The sequence below is a fragment of the Camelus dromedarius genome, chromosome 2, assembly GCF_036321535.1.
Source record: "Camelus dromedarius isolate mCamDro1 chromosome 2, mCamDro1.pat, whole genome shotgun sequence".
Lineage (NCBI taxonomy): Eukaryota > Metazoa > Chordata > Mammalia > Artiodactyla > Camelidae > Camelus > Camelus dromedarius.
Genome location: NC_087437.1, coordinates 83,557,939 through 83,574,155, shown reverse-complemented (window position 1 = coordinate 83,574,155; position 16,217 = coordinate 83,557,939). Strand labels below are relative to the sequence as shown.

Here is a 16,217-nt window from a genome sequence, read left to right as displayed (position 1 = left end):
AAAAACAAACCAGAAATAGATAAAAATTGAGCGCTAAGACAAATGAGCTGGCAGCCTGAGCTCGTTTGGGCGGGAAGCCGTGAGCCCGGCGTCGCGGGGTGGTGCGTTCGCCTCCAGGTCTCAGGCCCGCGCCAGCCGCGGGGACCCTGCCAGCCGCGGTAGGCGGCGGCCGGCGGCCGGGCCCGGACTCGGGGCGGTGCCGCGGCCTCTGGCTCCTCCCGGGGGCGGGCGGGCCGTGGGCGGGAGGAGGAGCCGCCACACAGCGCGTGAAGGAGCCGCGCTTCGAGCGCGTCTCGCCCGCTCCTCCCGCCCGGGATGGACTGAGCTGCGCCGGCGGCCCGCGCCGAGTCGGCCCTTCCTCACCCGGTCCCGCGGCGCCGGGCCGGTCTCCGGGCGCAGGACACCGCGTCGCGCGTTCCCCGCCGACGGCTCCGGACCGGCTGCCGCTCCGGGGAGATGTCCGGCGGCCGGCGGAGGGGCGGCGCCCCCTGGCACAGCTTCTCCCGATTCTTCGCTCCCCGAAGCCCTTCTCGGGACAAGGAAGAGGAAGAGGAGGAGAGGCCGGGGACGAGCCAGCCACCCGCGCCGGGCCGGGGCGCTGCCAGGTGGGAGCCGCGGGGGACGTCGGGGGTCCTGCGCGGACTCGCGGGGCAGGGGCGCCTTGCCCCACTGCCTGCAGCCCGCCGCTCTCGGCCAGGCTGCGCTTCGCTCGCCACTTTCTGTTCTCCTTCCTCCATTGCCCAAGTTTCGTCCTCCTCGCCTAGTTCCCGTGCCGCATCACTTGGTTCGTTCAATCTGGGCGAAGTGCGTGACCCGCGGCCGGCCAGCCCGCGGGCGCTCTGCCTCCCCACCTCCCCGCCTCTCCTCCCCGGACGTGAGTCCGTTCCCGTCCCACACTCGCGTCTGCTCTCCAAGTTCTGTGGCAGAAGCCAGTCCTCGGCGTCCTGCCGGCGGTAATGGGAAACAGTTGTGAGCCCGGCGTCCGCCAGGGCGAGGAGGGAGCGATCTGAGAAAACCACTCGTGCGCGAAAGGTGACGCTTTGGGGCGCCAGCTGGTATTTTGCCATCTTGTTCAAATTTTCCCAAAATTATTATGCCTAGTTCCCAAGACTTCATCAAAATGTTAAACTCTCGCCGGGTTTATTTACCATTGCCTGACTTTTAAATGAGGCCGCCCTTTCCCCGTATCTCTAAGGAAACATCTGCCTCAAGTTTCCAAACGGATTCCAGAAACCAAGACTCGCGCTGTCTTGGTTTCAGTAGTGAAAACGTGCCCCTTATCTGCAGCCTTGTCTCCTTCCTCCACCTGCTGCTGTAAAATCGAAAAAAAAATTTTTTTAATCCGTGTCTCATGAAAATACCGTGAATCCTTTCATCCGTCCCGAGGGAAAAAGAGGGGTTAAGTGAAATGCAACTTGCTGTTTTAAACTTGGGATGAGAAGAGAGGCTTACTGCTCCCTCTTCCCCCAAATTGCGCTAGAGGAGTGTAACCCATGTGGTTGAAAGGACTTTAGGTGTTAAAGACTTTGTGGAAGGCTTCAAAGAAAAATGGATAGAAAACCTAACTGTAACCGTGACCGAGCTGATTCTGTCAGTCAGTATTCATTCCGGTCTTGTCCTTGGATTCTAGCCGTTTATATGTTCCTCAGTTTCCTTCCTTGTGAACCATTTCCATTATGACCCTCTGTTAATAAAATGCCGCATCTTTCCAAGAAAGCACCTATGTTATAATTAGTAAACTTGTGGGATTGCCCTATTGCCCTATTAAGACAGAATTTAAAATTCAGAGTTACACAGTAGTTAAAAATAGTTTTGAAGTCTGACAGGGCCCAGAATGTCCCAGTGCTGGTGTGGGCAGACAGCCTGTGGTGCCTGCCATCACTGTAACAACACTAACAGTCTTGAATAATGTGGAAGCGGTGCTTAAAAGAAATCCCAAGTAGACTCAGCAAAAGTCGGAAACTCGAGTCAGCTGTTAAAAGGGAATAGGCCGGCTAGTTTCAGGCTCTTGCCAGAATTGTCCTGAAACCCAACCTACCTTCCTGCCCTGTGCTGGTGTTTTAGGCACTTCTCAAATCTAATTTCTTTTCACTCTGGAGCTAATCACTCCAGCAACTTGTCTCTTGTCTGCTTACCACTTCTCTATTCTCATCTCCAGAGAGGCACAGACTGGCTTTTCGACAATGAGAATTTTAATTGTGCTTCTATGAACACTAATTTTGTCCTCATCTCTTTTAGAACTTGCCAGATGTTAAGGGGATAGCAGATAATCCTTTGTGAGGGTGTTTTACCTTTTAAATGAGCTTTAAGCTATCTTTTCAAGGATATAAAGGCCCACAAAGCCTTTATTGAAAGTTTAATGAAACAAATGGAAACACTCAGTAGTGCCGAGTGTCCTAGTAACACAACACCCTGTGCTAACAAGATTGGAAACAGAATTGCAATTCGTCACCATGATCTTATTTCAAAATGAAAGGGTATTTTGACTGTTTCTTTAAGAGGCAGTAGAAACTTTTGGTTTTAATGGGAGCCTGGTGTACCTTTTGTACTGGTGATTTTAGATGCAGGGGAGTCTGTTCAGCAGACACAGGATGCTTGGTGCGGTAGGGATGTAAAGATGACTGAGAAAAGGGTCCTTTCTCTAAGGAAACTGAGAATCTGAGACCACTTGAAAATAGTCATACTAGCACTTACGGCACTTTACAATTTTCAGAGTGCTTGTAATAATACTACACTTGAGGTTGGACAAACCTGTATGATCCACGTTCTCATTTTACTGTTTAAAAAAAAAAAAGAGTTTAAGAAACTTGATTAAAGTCTCATAGCTACTTTTCAGTGGGTGAACACAGGGTGTTAAGTCCTAAGCAGTGCCTGCCTCTCGGAGGCCCCTTAACATGCATTAAGGATTAATATATGTATTCTAACTTTTCGATGTACTCAAAATGAAATGCATTCTTTCCAACTTGTACAGTATCCTTTTCTGCACTCCCGTTGTTGACTTACATGAATTTTGTGTTGTAACTTCTGCATGTACAAATACAAATGGGACGTGAATTCCTTAACAGAATTCCTTAACACTTAAGAACAGAGTTAAAAATTAAACACAAACATAACCACAAGACCAATAAAAGTAAAATTTACAGCATTATCCTGACAGCTCTTTTTTGGCTACTCACAAAATGCATATTGGTACCAGCTGGGACGAACACAGGGTTTTTGGGAGTTGCCATCACTGTGCCACTCTACCAAAACATGATTCAGGTTTTCCAATATTTCCCTATTTGAACCATAGGAAAACCTTTGCTTTTATGGTGTGCTGTAAGTTATTTGGGCATCATTTGGTCTGAACGCATTTTTTATATGTATAGTGTTTGCTGCTGTTCTGTTCTCATTAACCCTGCAGCTGTTAAAGAAGGCCTGTTTGCATCAATACTGTTGTATATGTGAATTCAGGTGTTAACAATTGAATTGCTTGTCAGTACTTAATATCTTGGGTGATTGACCAGACAGGAAATGCTTATATTAATTTGTTTTAGATTAGACAGAAATGAAAACTGCAGTGGAATTAAATCCACTGTTGTAAATGATTAGCCCAGTTTATGAGCATGCAAGGAATGGACTCCTTAGAAGTGATAGGGGAGAGCAGGGAGGGCTTCATGGTAGAGGTGGTTTTACCTGGGCCTTCAAGGCACTGGTAGTGTTTTCTGTAGGTAGAGAACTTAGCCAGGAGATAGAGAGCAATAGGGAATGGGTCCTCTGGGCTGAGCAGAGGCTTTCAGGGGTTATGATGTCTTGGGGGCTAAGTACATTAGTGGGGCAGAGAGAAAGAGGCGGTAAGAAAGTTAGATTAGAGCTGAGCCATAAAGAGTGTTTACCTCTTGATTTAAAGTTTAGAGAATTTTAGTGAAGTTCTCTTAAACAGTTACTGCTAAACTGTGAAATTTGGAGGATACCTGCTTTCTAATTCGCCCTGCTTTGAGAGTGATTGCTCAGTTTTGTTTCTTTGCTATATCACACATTATGGACGTGTTTAAAATGAGCTCCGTATAATGTTTGTAACTTGGGAAGAGGACAGATAGGTGGGAACAGCACTTATCAAGAGCTGACTGTGCACTTGCTCCTGGGCTGGATACTCGGACTTGCAGCATCTCATTTAAACATCACCCTCAGCCTGAAAGGTTGGTATGCTAATCGCTATTCTGACAATTGAGGAAGCTAAGGGTGAGAGAGTTCTTAGTGGTGGACACTTCCAGCATCTTGGGTGGGACAGTTCATTGTTGACCTGGACTCTCCTGTCCTTGCAGGATATTTGGCATCTGTGGCCCCGCCTACTAACTGCCAGAGCATCCTCCAGTCACTGGGATAACTCAGAACACCCCCACCCAGTTGGGTAGGGGAGAGAGTGCTAGCACTCCCAGTGGAGAATGACTTATGCCAAATCATGCCAGGAGCAAGATTTGAACTTAGGTTTCTCTGACTCCAAAGCTCTGGTTCTTTTTCCACACCATCCTGCCCTTCTTGAACTGAGTAGTAAGTCAGTTGGACCTTTCCGTCCTTTGTTCTGGAATGGACAACATTTCACTTGTACTCTTTTTGGCTGTTCCTTTGAGTATCCCAATATAGTGTCATTGATAGAAGGTGAGACAGGATCACCGGACCCAAGGACAGGGCCTGTGTTTCATTCCTCTTCGTGCCCTCTTTGCCTCGCTCAGTTGAGGGAGTGAACCTCTGTTTGTTGATGGAGCATGACAGCCCTTATTAGTGGCTTTCAGCCAGGGGTGGTATACCTCCTGCCCTCAAAATGGGCATTTTGAAACATGGTTGGGTGGTGGTCTGTAAAGATCTCTAGGCAGAGAGATTGGCTCTTGATTTAAAGTTCAGAAAATTTTTGCTTGTCACCATGGCTGAGTGTGATTAAGTGGGTGGAGCCAGGATGCTAATGCGCTGAAGTGCAGGAGATAGTTTCATAAAAGATTCAGTACTGCCCTTGGTTCCAGCCTGAGAGCTGCTGACCTTCAAGTTAAATGTTGACCACAGCATCAGTTATGTGGGGAAAGGGAGCTTTCTCCTCTGAATTTTCATGGTGATTGCATTTTCATTGATTTGAAAACACTATAGAAGATAATTGGTCACTAGTTTAGTGGAATGAGATACCTATGTGGTGTTGAAAGCCCACATCCTTAGTTCATGCCTGCAGCAGTACAGGTGACTGTAAAATTCCAGGAGTCCTCTGCCATGTGTACGTTGTGAGGATCTTGAGCTCCCAGGTTAACGGAAAGCGCAGGACCTACTCTTGGCAGTGGAGTAGAAATACAGGCTGTTTCAGGCTGTGGAACTGTACTTCTTTTCAAATGAGATTTCTCTTTTGGGTTTAACAGCGTGTCTGCCAGATGTCTAACCTGGGGATTGTGTTTCTTCTTGCTGAGGACATTCCTTGAAAACTAACTCAATTGTACACTCTAAATATGTAAGAGTTGCAAGTGTTCCTCAGACTGGCCTGCAATAAATTTAATCAGAACTTCTGATTTTATTAAAACAAACATTTTTGGGTTCTTTTTTTCACCTCAGTGGAAAATATGTAAAAAGGACAATGGCAAATTTTGTAAAGTAACAGGAATATAGTATTTCCTCAATAAAATATTTCATTTTCTAACCAGAGTTCTGATGAAATATACTGACAGGTATACCAGAAATGCCAATACAACTATAGTAGCAAGAAAACATAGGTTGATGTAAATTGAAACTAAGGAAAGTAATCCAGGCTACCTACTGGAAAGAGAGGATCAGCATGAAATAAAAGTTGAAGAAGTCCTATTTATTTTGAGTCTTTGTTCTATAAGTTGGAGTGACTGCTACGTGTAAAGTGTGTTGCTTAGGAGTGGGATACAAAGATGAATGAAAGGCCAAAACTGCTCTCAAAGAGTTCCTGAAGTAATGGAGGGGATGGACACGTCCATCTCTGTTTTCAAGATGAACTCATTATAAGCCAGATGGATACTCGGTGTGCATGACTTGTTTCATTCAGAACACACTTACTGTTTTGTGAGTGTCAAACATTGTTTGAGGACTGTAAGTGGGCTTCACAGTGTCTTCTCGCATTATTAACTTTTCTCGGAGCATGGTTTGATTAGCATCCTTTCCCAAGCAGACTGGTGGGGAGGTATGGTGGTTAACTGTACCAGCAGGGTGAATGCGAGTGCTTTCCCTCCATCCTCCTGCCCTCTCTTGACTCCATAAGGCTTAGACTGGGACAGAAAAGCAGATCCTTTCAAAAATCAGCATTCCAAGTGAGCTGAGATCCTTGTACAAAATGGTTTGCTGCTGATGGAGAAACAAGTTGACGTTTTGGGACCAGAAGTAACTCCTTCTTAATGTTTATTTGGCAGTTGTGAATGCCAAGTGCTGGTACAACTCCAGCAGGATTATCCCTCAGTGTTTAACCCCTGGGGGTACTTAATTGAAAGTGTCCCAAAGCAGTGAAACAACTGTTTGCTTAGTCAGGTGTGTTTTTTTCCCCCTGATGGATTAGTGGTGACAAAACTAAACCACCCTTTATTGAGGCTCTAATAAGATCCAAGCCCTATGCTTGGGGCTTTAAACATATGCATTCATTTAATCCTCAGAGCAACCTTATGAGAGAGGAATCTTTACTCCATTTTACAGATGCATAATTTGAGGCTTGGAGAGTTACAGTAGCTAAACAAAAGCCTCACAACATTTTGTGGTAGAGTGAGGAGTCAAGTTTTCCTTCCTGAATTCAAAGCCTACTGCATTATGGGACTGCTTCCTCTGCTTAATTGGGAAGATCCAAACAGAAGGCAGGCCTTAGAAAATGGTTTTGAATGGAAATAAGACAATGGCTTGCAACTGGATGTCTGCCCAGATGGCCTGTGTCGGTGCCCGTACGATAAAGAATTTATAGTCCTGACAACTGAGAGAGGAAAAAATGTATATTTATAAAATTTATAGATCATTCAAACACTTAAAAAATCACCCTCCTTCAGAAGAGTTACAAATTAAGACTATGGCAAGATGCCATGTTCCACCTGTTTGATAATCAAAACTTGAATTTGATATGGGGAAATGAGAGCTCTCAGACATACTGGTGGGAGTATAAATTGGTGAATCACTTTGGAGGGCAACTTGACAAGGTCTGTCAATATTTTACATTCACATACTCTGATTTAATAATTTCCTTCTAGGAATTCCGTTGAATGTATACAGTTTACAAACAGGGCAAAAAATGTCTCTACAAGTTTAGTCATTGCAATGTTGTTTTAATAAGCCAGAAATGAAAAAAGTGGAATTCCATCAATAGTAGACTAATCAGTAAATTACGGTATATCCATGTGGTGGAATATCACACAGCTGTCAAAAAGAATGTTAAAGTTTTTTATGTATGGATAAGAAAATATCTCTTAGATGCATTAAGTAAAAATTTTTTAAAAAGCAAGGTACAAAGCTTTGTGTATAGTATGCTCCATTTGCATATAAAAATGGGGGGTTGTATAAAAAGTCTGTTACTAGTGTTTTGTTAACTGTTTAGGGAGGATGGAGACTGGGTGAAGGAATGAGAAACAAGAGGGAGGCCTTTCATTTTAGACCTTTTTATACTTAAAAAAATGGGGGGAGGGTACAGCCTAGCATGCACGAGGTCCTGGGTTCAATCCCCAGTACATCTGTTAAAAATAAATAAATAAACCTAATTACCTGCCCCACTCCCCAAAAACATTAACAATTATGTGAATTATTTATTTTAGAAAAAAGAATAAGATTGGTTATGACCTAGTGTGTATCTATATAAGAGGGGAGAAACAAGAGAATTTATGATCCTGAGTTGGCAAAAATTCTCCAAAGGAAGAATGTAATCCATTAACTTGTTCAAATGAAAGAAGTTATGATTAAGGCTGTAAACAGATGGAATATATATAATGCAGAATAATTTGATATTTTGATACTTTCTACAAGTATGAGTGAGGATTATGCATTATTAATCTGCAATGTTAAACTGAGTGGAATTAACAGCTTCAAAAATATCAACTCACTTTTGTGAGATCACCTACATCATACACCGTGAGTAGCAGTGTAACTCTGGGCAGCTCAGGGCTCTCTCAGTCTTGATTATAAAGTGAGGGAGGTGGCCCTCATTTCTAAGGTCTCTTCCAGCTTTAGCATGCCACTCAAAACTCCATAGGGTAATAGGTGTGTACAAAATAAAGAAGTATGTCTTATAGATTAGGAAGACTTGTACTGGAAAGGTCACATGTGAAAGTGTATGGGGTATTTCCTCTATGTGGTCCTAACATTTGATCATTTGATTTAAACACCTACCTCACCAATGTTTTTAACAAGAATTCATTCCGTACCACTTGTGCCAGGCACTGTGCTAGGCTCTGGGGATCCAGTGCAGTATGGTCTTTGGCTCAAGCACCCATGCAGTTTTGTGGGGAAGGCAGACATAGCACAAATCTTTCTTCCACCCTTAAAATAAATACCGAGGTGTTACACGGGGCTGTGGCACGTGTCATAGGTGTGGGTCCATTCTTGAGACTCTCCTCTTAGAAGAAACTGTTTTAATCTTATTTAACTTGTTTCTTCTACTCTTTCTGTATATATGTCTATTTACTATTCCTTGATTTATAAACTTTAGACAATTTATATTGATTCCTGGTTATGGTAGGTGAGGACTTAGCTATTTTACCTCTTCCCACTTTTCTTTGTTCATTCAGCCAAAATAAGTGTTAAAATTTTGGGATTAAGTCGAAAATCATTCTTTCCATTTACATAAAATATAGTTTTGGTTTCGGTGATACAGCATGCCTTTTAAGGAGCTTATCTTTTATATGTTCTTTATGACAAGTAGCATAAGTGGCAGTGCCAGAATGACGTGAATATGGCATTTGAGTGCTCTCACAAATACCAATTTTGTGTGATTCCTACGAGATATATGTTAGAGAGTTCTGCTTTACTCTTTGTATTAAAATGTATACAAAACACGGATACTACATTAGTGGCAGACTGTAATTTTTTTATAACTGCCATGATGCTTATGACAAGAAATAAAATACTTTGAATTTTACATTCTGATAACTGGAAACAGATTAGGTGAGGTGTTAACTCTCAGCTTTTTATTGTCTTTGTTATCAAAGCACCAAGGAGCACACCCTGGCTGAAAGGGTGGCATTGTGCTATGTTAGTCAAAGCCGAAAAGGTGTACGGTAATAAATTTGATTGTTCCATTGTTCTAGGTAGGCAGATAAGGATCTTACTTGGCAATGCTGGATTTATTACGATACAAGAAATTGCCATTATGTACTATTTGTGCTGCTAGTATTTAGTTGTCTATTCTAAATTCATTGCTTGCATTTTTTCCACTACCTTGTTTCTATTTGTTTTTTTAAATCAACTACAATACTTGGGGATTTTTTTTTGTCGTTTAATAGTAATATATCCTTTTCTAAAACAGGTATGAAATGATAAGAAAATCAAAAAGAAAAAAAGCAGGACTCATATATAACCCTGTCCACTGAGAGACAAGTACTAGATTCTTCTTGGTCATTTCCTGTGCACATATCTGCAGGTATATATATTTTTATAAAAAGTAAGTTCTCTTTAGGGTTTTGAAACTTGAATTTCTTTTTTGACTTAACAATGTTGCTTTTACATTTTCTGCGATAGTTATATACACTTGTATAAACTATAAGAATAATTTTCAATTTAATCCTTTAAAAAATCTTAGATGTGTCAATCACTTTTTCTGATTTGAACATCTAACTACGTCTCTGCTTACAGAGGTTTGTATTCCGATGGGAGAGGGCAGAAAGTAAACAAGTCCTACAGATTTATCTGTAGCACGCTTTGAAGTAGAGTGCAGCAGGGTGAGGGAAGGGGACATGGTGGAAGTGGTTGAGTCCGGAGTGAGGTGCAGATGGGATGGTCGTGAGAGATCTCTCTCCTGGGCAATGTTTAGCCAAAGACCTGCATGATATTTGGGAGTGGGACATGAGCAAATCAGAGGAAAGGACTCTCCACGCAAGGGAATAGGCAATTTCAAGGTCCCGGGGCAGGATCATGTTGACACAGATGCCAGAATAGGCAGAGAGGACAGATGCAAGGGAGCCAGGGGCCAGGTGAGGTTGGCCTTGGTAAGGCTTTGAGATGATGAGATTACTTTTTTTCTTAAAAAGAAGAATCACTTGGGGATGGGTTTATATGTGTGTGTATGTATATTCTCACATTCTATCAGTTTATTGGTATCTGGAAGAGTTTCCAGAGGAGGAGGGATTTCGGCTGGAGGAGAGGTCAGCCTTGGCCAGGCTCTGGGCAGCTCTGGGAATGCCCAGTCTTGCTGTCCTTGACCTCCAGTGCCCCTCTCTCAGGACAGTTTGTTGAATGGTTCATGAATGAGGGTCCCATTTTAGAAGGCAGCTGGAATACTGCTTTGAGTTCATGTCAGCAAAAGTTCAGGGTATTGATTCTGGTGGGGGGGGGTCCCAGATGTTGGGGATCTGCAGGGTACGCACATAGAGGACTGTGGGGATAGAGCAGTTGCTGATGTCACGTGCGGATGGACAGCTCAGGTACCCATCAGACACACTGAGCTGCTCACTCTGTAGCCTGGGATTAACTGTGATTATGGGTCTTGTTTTGGGAGCGTGAGATGGGAACAGGACACAAGTCGGCTTCGAGGTAGATAAATAAATTATAGGGGAGGGCAGTAGCTCTGGGAAAAAAAAACTGTGGGAGGAGGCTAGGACCGTAGAGCTGCCGTGCTTCATAATCATGTCTGTTACCTCCTCCCTTCTCCCAGTTTCTCATCGGAGAGCTCTGAAATTCAAATGCCAGATGTTTGAGCTAAAATACATGCTGTTTGACTGTCTTAAAAGTGCACCTTTTAATTTGAAGCCCAGAAATAGCTATAACCACCTGTTTTATATTCTGTTAATGGTCATTAAAAAAAATACAAGTGCTGCTCTACTGCTGGCAGTCACTGTTTATGAACGGACAGTTGTCCAGATGGTTGTTTGCAAACCGTTGGAGTGGAGCTCTGTCTATCCCCACAGAAGCAGGGTTGGAGATGCTGGATGCAGCTCTGGGCCAGGGCACAAAAGTCAGTTTAATCTATAATGTTCCTGCAGTGTAGCAGTAAACAAAGAGAACTCTGGAGCTTGTGCAAAGATGTGTTTCTAAGAAAAGATCCCCGAGGTAGTGTAGATGCCCCAAGGCATGAGCAGACCTTTTGGAGGGTGTGGGGCTAAAGCCCACACTATATTTAAGGACCAAAGTAAGGGCTGGGAGGAGGGTGGAGTCTAAGGGACTGAAGGATGGTCCTGGTGTGGCCTCAGTCACTCTGAAATAAGGGACAGGAGAAGATTCTGCCGCCTTGTTGGAACAGCCTGGTATTATTTTGACTGGATTGCTTTCTTGGCCATAGTCTTCCTCTTCTTTTACCACAAAAGCCTCGACGTGAGTCTACCTGTTTCTTTTTCCACCTACCCTGCTATTTGAGGATCCTGTGGGGATTTTAGATCTGGCGGAGCACTGGTCTGACCCCTTCAATTTACATATTTGAAAAAAATCAGATCCAGGAAAGGGCATTTTGACAGAAGTGCCTTTTGTCCCTAAGGTGCTGTGCCTGAAACATATATGTCCATGTTGAATTTTTGCAGAACATCTTGCTACTCATGACAGTGGGGAAGGGAGTGGGGAGGGAAGAGACCCCTGCTTGTTCCATATTCTTTCTTCATTAGTCCTCCAAGGCTTTACTGAAGTACTATCACATTTCAAGGGATGGCCACATTCTGGCTGCTTCTAAGGTTTCATCATAGGAGTTGTGTCAAGTTGCCTCTGAGGTGCGGAGCAACATGCCCGGAAGGAAGGCTGAAAGAAGTTGTGGTAGAGGAGGAGATGCTGCTTAGTGGGCCAGGCTTCTGGAGCGAGCAGGGCTTTTTGTTAACAGGGGAGGAGAAAGCCATAGAGGGATGTACCCTGATTCTCTTTCCTTGTCCTCAGCGTTACTGCTGGTTCCTGTGCTGTGGACCATACCTTGTACAATGGAAGTGAGAATCAAGAGTGGGAAGAAAATCTCAGGTAGCAGCAGGCTGTCTGAGTGCGATGGAAGGGAGGCAGAGAAGGGAAATCCTCAGCAAAGTCCCCTGAGAATGGTGTAGGGTTCCTGGGGGCAGTGGACTGGGGGCACTGCTTAGAGGTAAGGCGATACCCAGATCAGGAACGACCTTCTATTAAATGACCTCGTTTTTGGGATGCTCAGAATTAACAGCCAGTGATGTCATCAGTAGCAAAGATTGCCTCCTGGAAATGGCAAGAAATCATAGACTCAGAGATTCAGTGAGAAGTAGGCAGTCCTCTGGAAGACGGTTATGGAAGCTGCTTTAACATTTCCAGGTTTTTCTGATGCAGCCACAGTAACGGTGAGTGAGGAAAGAGACAGAGTAGGAGGCGGTACCCAGCAGCTGTGTTCCAGGACAGGGAGGAGTGAAGAGCTTTATCTCCCACACTGTGTGCCCTCCCCCATCTCCTCCTGTGTTCATTGACCTTCTAGGAAACTGTGTTCTTAGCACTTGAGGAACTGGCTCTGGTAGACGCCCCGCCACATCCCTTATGCTTCAGTCTGCGGTATACACTGAAAGAAGGGGATTTTTCTTGTTGGTCTCACTCAGCTTGCGATGCTCTGTGTGCTCATTAGGGTATCAGCTCTTCGCTGGGGCCAGCTCTGCCAGGCATCGGTGTTGGAAAACGGGTAATGTTTCACGTGAGTGAGGTTTCTAAATAATTGATACCTACCTTTAAGTATCAACACGTAACACATTTAAATAATGTTAAGTGGAGATCCCTCCCACCAGATGGTTCTCTTCCCGGGCAGCTCTCAGTTGCTGGTTTCAGCTGAATAGAGAGGGAGGGTCTCTGACCATTTATCAAGAATGTGGTCAGAGGGCGACCTGCGTCTGAATGACCCCATGGAAGGGGAAACTGGTTATTGAACATGTGGATTCCTGGGCTCCACTCCAGCTGGATCCTTAACTGTCAGGCCTGGATATCTGCTTTATAAACACAGTTGCCCAGGTGCCTACAGTACACCTGGGTAGGGATTCTGAAGGAAAGAGGGCAAGGATTTTGCCTGGTGTGTTCACTGCTCAGCTCCTCGTACCAAGAAGAGTGCCTGGTACCTAAAAAGTACGCAGTGTGTATCTGGTGAGTGAGTTTGTGGCCTGGTTTTCTCCTTCTTATTTGCTAATGAGTTAGGGAATCTTGTTAGAATTTAATAAAAAAAAAAGTTTAATATATCTTAAGTGACAGAATAGGGACTTCTGTGTACATTATTTGAGCCTTAAAATGTAAATATGCCCCATTTTTTTTATGGCCCAGAGGTTTGTTTTATTGTACGTCTGGCATAAAGTCAGTAGATGCTTAATGGTTGTATGTTGGGTTCCTGGTTTTTAGCTATGGTCTTAAGGTTGCTTCAGAAATGAGGAGTTTCTGTGTTACTTTGACCTTGATATTTGGACTACTTTGAAAGATTAATTTCCAGAGTCCTGTTAGCTGAGTAAGACTGAGGCTGCTTAGAAATGCAAGGCAGTCCTCCGTGTGCCTACGTGTGGCTGTGATTCCTGCCGTGAGCAAAGTGTGCGCATTCTAAAAATACTGCTATTGAAATAGTCCCAGGTCCCAGAGGGGGTTAAATTGTGAGAGAACAATAGGAGAGGCTTGTCGTCTTTCATAAGGTTTGAGATATCTGAATTTGAAATGTTTCTCTTTCCCTCATACTTTTGAGAATCTGAGAGAACCACTCCAAGCCTTGTGAGATTTTTCTGTAACTTTTTTTTTTTTTTTTTTTTTTTGCTGAGCAGACATCCAAGTACCCAGTGTTCTGAGTATCTTTATGGACTCTCTTCTGATTTTTGTGTGTTTTGTTTATAAATCAACTGAAAATATCTTTGTTCCTGTTGAGTAATTTTCTTCTCCCAGCCCCACTGCCTTCTTCAGAGAAAGATGATGTGGATGAGAGTGGCTGGTGCATGCTTCCAGGAGCCGTGTGGACTAGGGTTTCATTAAGGAAAAAGGACTAATGTGCCTTACTACGTTGTTCCCAATGGAACAGTGTTTTCTGATTCAGCACACACGAAGGGAGAGTATTTTATGTCAGTTATTTTTAAAATTCATTTAACAAACAATATTTGAGTGCCTTCACAGTGCCAGGCACAATGTGAGGCTCGGGGATACGGCCATGAATGATATCATTCCTGAGTTAAATGAGTTCAAATTCTAGTTAGACAAGTGGACAACCAACCAGCCATTAAGGTAAAGAGCAGAAGTGCATGAGGGGTATCACTGGGTGCCGTGGGAGCACAGAAGAATACTGGTTAAGATAGAACGAAATTGTAAAGGATGAAGAGTTGGGCAGAGTGGGGAAGGGTGTTGCAGGCAGGAGGAGAAAGTGGTTGCTGGCATGTGAATTTGGTGTGATCTGAGAATGGGAGTTGGTTCCACACTACAGGTGTATCTGCGACCGGGTTGTGAACGTCTATACTAAGGACTCTTCATTTTATTCACCAGCTCCTGGAGGTTTACTGAAGGATTTTTTTGAACAGGAGACTGTCATGATTACATTAACGATCACATTGGCCAGGGAGAATGAATGGAAGCAGAACAGTCCTGAAGATGCCAGAGACAAATGAGGAAGGGACTCTAGTAAATCTAGAAAAGAAATGGGGGAAGCTTTAAGTAAGGCAGTGATTTTTATATATAACCCCAAGTTTTGAAATGTTGTTTGCTTTAAAACTCAACACATTTTTAAACTTTGGCTTAGCAATAAGATTCGTGAAACGTAAACGTAGGATATAAGTTTCAGAAAGTTTTATGCAGTGTCAAGTGTTACTTCTTTTAGTGATTTCAGCTTTAAATTCTTTAGTTGTTTGCACAATACAAAAAACTCATGTGCTGACTTACAGCTGTATTTTTCTGGCATTTTGTGTGTGTTTATAGTGCGGAATTAATTATAGCTACTGGAAAACACTGAGTTCTGCCTTAAATCCCTTGGGCCCAGAGCTGCGTCTTCCGCAGAGCTCTTGTGCTGGAAAAGACGCTTTCACTATGTTCATTTACAGCCTCACTGCAGCAGTAAGTTTATAGAAAGCCCTGTAAACACGCTGAATATAATTTCAGAAATCTTGAAGTAAGAACTAGGATACTGACGTTATAAATGCTTATATATTTAGGTAGTTTTTAGGTCATTCAACATAGATTACAGTTAGAACACGTAGGAAGTCATCAAGGCCAGTAGTGTTCATGATTATACCCCAGGTCCTTGCAGCATGCTCTTTCTACATGTAACTTGCCAGTCTCTTTTTCTTGATTCGAGCTTAAATAGACCAGTATTAATTGACATTTAATTTTTAAAAAACTGAATTGTGAACAACCTTGTGGCTAAAAATACACCTAGTAAAATAGGAAAAAAAAGAGATAAGAACCTACTCATATTAAAAATATTAACCATTTGAGACATTCTTACTTTATAGCTACGTATATATGTATAGGTTACAATTCTGTGTTGTACATTGTTATTTTTTTCTGCATTTGTCTTTGTTTTTCTCTGTGAAATTTCCATGTGTCAAAACAAATAGCTCACATATTTATCTATTTACATGCTTGTTTGTTCCTATTGGCATTTAAATGGCTTAAGAGCATGGTTGTATCTTGTTGGACCTCGTAATCCTGCACAGAGTCTGAGACTTAATAAAATCCATTGTGTTTTCCAGATGTTCATTATCTCTTTATGTTTTCTCCCTTTTTTTTTTTTTTAATCATTATTTGTTTCCTGGATAGTCTGCACAGTTGCACTGGGTTTTATGGGTAGAAAATCTAAGTAGCACAAATCATGTTCTCTCTTTCCATCCTGATCTGAGCTGTTGACCCCTCCTCCTTTCCATTTCCCCTCCCACCAGTCACCAGGATCCCTAGGCTGTTCCCCACTCTCAGTCATTCTCCTGCCTGAAGGCTCCCCAGGGCTGGTAGGACAGAGACCGCATTCTGCAACGGGTCAGACAGGTTCTTCATGGTCTGGCATCCACTAACCTCTGGTCTCATTCTCATCTCCAGCAGGATCACCTCTGCCTGTCCCAGGTTCCTGTGCTCCGGTTTTATATTAAAAACAAGTAAACAGAACATGGTTTCCTGAAATGCCGTGTTTTCTATTACCC

The 16,217-nt window shown here is 43.3% G+C and overlaps 1 protein-coding gene across 1 annotated transcript in view; it reads left to right on the top strand.

Annotated features, from left to right (window-relative positions):
* The first annotated feature begins 295 nt into the window (after positions 1–295).
* Positions 296–16,217, top strand: part of CRYBG3 (crystallin beta-gamma domain containing 3) — a 103,405-nt gene continuing 87,483 nt past the window's right edge. The window contains exon 1 of the mRNA XM_031445150.2: positions 296–605. Coding sequence (XP_031301010.2) covers positions 457–605 — 149 coding nt within the window. The 5' untranslated portion in view covers positions 296–456. The remainder of the gene's footprint in view (positions 606–16,217) is intronic.